Genomic DNA, 5,241 nt, shown 5'->3' with positions numbered 1-5,241 from the left:
GGGGGGGAGGGAGGGAAGAAAAGGCAACCCAGAGGGCGGAGCTTGTGCAAAGTTAACGGAGACAGCAGAGAACAAGGTCTACTCCAATGACTGGAGGCAGATTTCAGCAAGACTGAGGTTGGTTTGCAGAGCAGATAAGAGCAGTAGATGATGGGAGTGTAGAGAAGGCAAGGGTTAGATCACAAAGAGCTTGACAAGTTCCTACTGGAGCGGAGGGTTTAAGATAGAAGATACTTAAATTGCTTAAGAGCTGGGGGAAGAATAAGAGAGAAAGGTTTTCAGTGTGGTAGTAGGATCAGATGACAGGTAGATCAAGGTCCTGGCATGGTGCTAACAAGACTTTCCTAAATCCCAGTGAATTTTGCTCTTTGTAAGAGTGTGATCCTAAAGTATTGTAATTGGATGAAATACTGTATAAGGGCTCCTATAGTCCTTGATTCCCCTAATCAAAGTTTTAATTGAAGGAGTCCCCTTGACATTTAGTAGGATTCTATGATAGCTCTGAAAAATAAAAAATGCTTTGGTAATATAAAAATGTTATTCATCAGTGTGTCTGCTCTGTCTGGTTAAGGTTTCATACAGTTGTATTTTCAAAGGAAAAGGAAGGGGCTGTGACCTTCCTCCGACCTTCTAAACCAACCTACATGAGCCTGTCAATCTTGAGGATGGACTCCCCTAGCCCCAGAAAGATCATTCTGGTAGCTTCGTGAGCGGTGCACGGGAAGCAGGCATGACTGGGGTAGGGGGCCAGGTGGAGGGATGACTATCTTTGTAGTAGTCCAGGGGAAATTAAAGTGGGTCTAACAAGAAAAATAATGGTGAGAATGGAAAGAAAAGGAAAGAACAGTGCTCCAGCCATTCTGAAATGGGCTCAGCTCCTTCCCCTCCAATATCCTCCTTTGTCTGTGACTGAATGCACATATACTGTGTGCTCCCATGAAGGTATATGTCTCTAGTGACTGGCTAGCTGTTGACTACAGCCACTCCTTCCTCTTGGTCACACAGCTAGATTAATTCCCAGCCTCCCTTTCAGTTAGGTGTGGCCATATGACTGAACGGAATGCGAATGGAAGTGATGAACGTCATGTATAGGCTTGACTCATAAAGACCACCACTCCTCTGTGATTTTTCTCCCCTCCCACAGGAACCAAGAGAGCCATGTGTTGAAGACAGTGGAAACACAAGCTGAAGAGAGCCTGGGTCCCTGGATCACTGCCTAGAGGAGAGCCACCTACTGATCAGGAACGCCAGTCTGGGACTTTACTGAGCAGGAAATAAACCTCTATTTTATTACACCATTAAGATTTTAGGGGGCTACCTTACAGAGTACAGTCCCATTTCCTTTTGGCTTTTATCAATGTGTTCTCAAGTAGCCAGAGTGGGAGGGGTCAACACCCTTTCCAAACCCAACAATATCCTGAGCCTTAGAAAACTGTCCTGGCTCTGGATGACTAGGGATCTTCTTGCCTCCCTGGAGAGTGTTTGTGGGGTCTCGAGGAGGTGCTAGAGGATGGTATCAGACACATTTTGTATGCCAGAGCCCTACTTTCCCAGATCTACTTAGAGCACACAGACTCTAAGACTCTAACGCATCTGTAGTTAGTAGGATCTAAGGCAAGGCAGGGTCTCCTGCCTCTTACTTCTCACCTTCCTCAACCCTTCCCTCTCTCCCATCACCATCCCCTAGCTGCTGGCAGCTGAGTCAGGACAGGACCAAGAGGCCCTGCATGAGGAAGAAAGAGAAAATCAGTGGTGAGATCTGCTGACACCAATTTTTGAACTGCATGGCAGGGAAAAGGAGGCTGCCAGGAGAGTGAGCATGCCAGGTCTCACATTTAGGGTCTGTACACTTGACAGAGTCAACTTGGCAGAGGCGGGGAGCAGCGAGCACTGGAGTGCAGATGAGCACCCCCAGGCAGGTCGGACCAAGGCAAACAGGAGGCCCCATCTGGCCCACATCTCCACGCTCATTAAAAACCAACGAATTCCAGAGGACGCGTTTGAGACTCAACTCAAGAATCAGAAGGTTCAGCTGGTGAGCCGACACCATCCTCCCTGGCTGGGGAGTGGAGGGGGAGTGAGGATCCTGAGTCACAGGCAGCCGAGCCGGGCTCAGGATGGAAACCCAGGCGCAGGGCCTCCTCCTCAGGCTGCACCAGAGCGCCAGCCCAGCCCATTGTCTGCTGCTTGTTAATTTCATGCCTCAGAGATCAAACCTCCAATGCCTTTCTTGGCTAATGCTACTTGGGTGCATTTTAAAATCTCTGAGGGGCCAAACTCCACCACTTGGACAAGCCCCTCCCAGCCAAGCATTTCCCAGTTGTCCTTGGCCACCTGGACTGGTTTCCAGGGCAGACCCTGCTCCCATGACACACATTCGCAGAGGTTTGTCACACAGGAAATGGGCTCATTACAGTTTTCCAAATGAGGTCAGTGTATGGCTCAGGAGGCTTCATCCCTCCTCTGAGGTCCTCACACACACCCCTCCCCTAATGCTAACTCCTAAACAGAAATTAGGGAGTAGAAAATATCCAGTTTCCATGCCTTCCATTCAGGGATCCAGGGATACCCAATCTTTCTCAATTCTCTCCCTCTGTCTCTTCTTCCCTCCCTCTCTCCCCTCTCCCCCTCTCAAAACACTTTCTGCTGGAGCTGAGGACCTCCCGTTCAGAATCCTAAGAGAATGTCCACAGGAGCTTGGCATGAGGTTTTCCTTCTCCCAACAGGTTTTTCCTGGTAATCTTAACTCAGTCGTAACAGTAAAAACAGCCTGGGGAAAATGACTCGCTCTGCAGCCCAGATAATGTGAACGTCCTGTGCCTTGGCAGAGCTAAGGCTTCCTCCCTCTGTGCTGCCATCAGAGTCCACCCAAGGCCAAATTGGGAAATGGGCAATATTTGTCCTCAGCCCCTCAACCCTGTGGGCACTCCTCCATCCCTCTGCCCTCAAGCTGAAGCAGCCAGGCCAGTCAGGGTACTTGAGTCCCTATACTCCAGCCCTTCCTGAACTCCTTTGCATCCTTCCCCCATCAGAGTCTTATGTCAGGACCCCTAGTCCTCTACTCTCTACTGGGCAACACAGTTGGCTAACTGGATACACCTGGATGCAGCAAACAAAGCACTGGCCAGGGAGGCAGAAGACTCAAGTTCTAGTCCTGGCCCTGCCACTTTTTAGCCATATTTTCTTGGATAAGTCTCAGCACTCCGGTTGCATCATCTGTAAAATGGGATAATGATGCCTTCCTTGGCTCCTTCACAGCGATTAGGCAAGCTTCTGAGCCTCAGTTGTCTCATCTGTTAATTGGGGATAATGACACTATCCTCGCCTCCTTCACAGGGTTGCTCTAAGGCTCAACGGAGATCACTCATGTGATAGTGCTTTGTATACAGGAAAATGCTATATTCACAGAAGCATTATGAGCAGAGCTAACAGCAGGCTAACAGCAGCCTCCTGGAAACACTGCCTCGACCTAGAGATGTAAGCCTGCTGGTTAGAATCTGTGAACCATAGCAGACCTGAGAGGGAGATTTGCCGGGACAAATGGGCCTCATCACAGATGTGGCCACCTTTTCTGCCCACACTGCTGGCCCAACTGTCCCCACGTGGCTGAAGTCTCCCCTTCCTGTCCAACACCAGCAGCCTCTCTGCTGCAGTCTGCCAGCCCTGTCTGGAACATGACCAGCTCCTTGGCCATTTCTCCTTTGTTCTTCCTCCTCTTCTCAGTATCTCTGGCACTTTCTGAGCACTCTGCCTTCCTCCACCCTAGAAACCAAGCTCCATGGGTCTGCGCAGGGCTTGTCCCCTCACAGGGTCCTGAGGGACGAGCTCTCCTAGCTAACCCTGTGCCTTGTCAGAAAGCTGAGGGATGCCAAGCAACTGCACCTCGTTCTGTGGTGGCGACGACAGCAGAATAACAACAGTAACACTTGGTACTGATGTCACGCTGCTCAGCAGGATGCCCAGAGGCACTGCATAGGATCATTCAAAAGCCTTTGCTGTCCCCCTGGCTTGTGTTCCAGCTGGGTTGGAAATGGGGAAACACCACAAAAAAAGTCGACATTAGAACTGGGGAGATCTGGTGTCCTGGGTTCCACTCCAAAATTCAAAGAAGAAACTTTCAGCTCTGCTGCTGACACGCTGTGTGAGTGTTAAATAGGTCCTCCCCTTCATGTATTAGCTTTACCACTTATGAAGTGGGAATATTAAGAGCTCCATTTCCCTTGTGAAATGAGGGGGTAGAGGAGGTAATTCCTGATCTCTTAAGCAATGCACGTAGATCCTCCCCTCAGTCAATAGGTCCCTGGTTCAGCTTTCAAGTCCCTTGAAGGTGACACAGGTATAGGCACACCCTGAAGGAGGCAGCTCCTCCCATCAGACACAAGGGAAATGCAGTCTCTTCTGGTACAGGAAACTCAAAAGGGGCGAAGAAGCAAGAAAGGGTAAAATATGCAAAATTGAACTGGTGCAGGCAGCTCATTAAAACCAACCATTTGGGGTTTTGACCGGAGGATTCTTTGTCCCCTCCTGTCCCCCTGCCCCCGGGGAGGAAATGCAGATGTGAAGGCAGGTCTGTCATCTCTTAGCCAGGCTTTTGGGCTCAGAAGCTGGATGGCTGCACCACGTAGCAACAGCAGCCAGCCGCCTTCTCTCCCCTAAAACTGGCTCAGGCTCGTCTCCAAGCCTCTAGGGAAGTGGTTTCAGGACTTTCAGTCCATGGGAAGGGGAAACCCCAGCTGAGGCCCCGGGAGCAACCCTGGCACTAGTGCCAACAAGTGGTGCGGACAGCTTCGGGACTCCGATGGGGAAGATTGACACGCCAGGGGTGAAATGAGCTCCAGTGAGGAGCCCCTCTCTTCCCCCCGGCCACTTCGCCCCTCCCCCACGCCTTCCCTCCGGACCCGATCCGGGAAACCACCCCATCCCATCCTACCCCACCCTCCGTCTTCCTTCCCCGCCCCTAGCCGGGATCTCTTCCCCCAGCAGCCGGGCACTGCCTGCGGGCCGGTGCTCGCTCCCTACCTCAGTGGCCATGTTCCGGGGGCGCTGACAGCTCCGAGCAGCTGCGGGGCCCGTCGAGGGGGGTTGTCCGCCGTGCTGACTCGGGGAGCAGGTGGGCTGGCGGCAACGAGATGGGGCCCGGGGCGCTGTCCACGGTGCTGATGCGGACGCCGCCGCCCCGTGCGCCCGTGGGCTGCGCCGGCGGGCGGGCGCCTGGGTCCTGGATACGGTCACTGTGCTCTC

At 52.1% G+C, this 5,241-nt stretch overlaps 1 protein-coding gene across 1 annotated transcript in view; it reads right to left on the bottom strand.

The window, feature by feature from the left end:
- The window catches only part of GOLGA7B (golgin A7 family member B), an 11,694-nt gene extending 6,663 nt beyond the window's left edge, over window positions 1–5,031 (bottom strand). Inside the window, exon 1 of the mRNA XM_007456232.1 lies at window positions 5,020–5,031. Within this exon, the coding sequence (XP_007456294.1) occupies window positions 5,020–5,031 (12 nt within the window). The remainder of the gene's footprint in view (window positions 1–5,019) is intronic.
- Window positions 5,032–5,241: the final 210 nt, after the last annotated feature.

Source organism: Lipotes vexillifer, unplaced genomic scaffold (assembly GCF_000442215.2).
Source record: "Lipotes vexillifer unplaced genomic scaffold, Lipotes_vexillifer_v1.1 scaffold184, whole genome shotgun sequence".
In the NCBI taxonomy this organism is placed as follows: Eukaryota; Metazoa; Chordata; class Mammalia; order Artiodactyla; family Lipotidae; genus Lipotes; species Lipotes vexillifer.
Note: the sequence above shows the minus strand (reverse complement) of the source record. Positions and strands in the feature narration are given on the sequence as shown.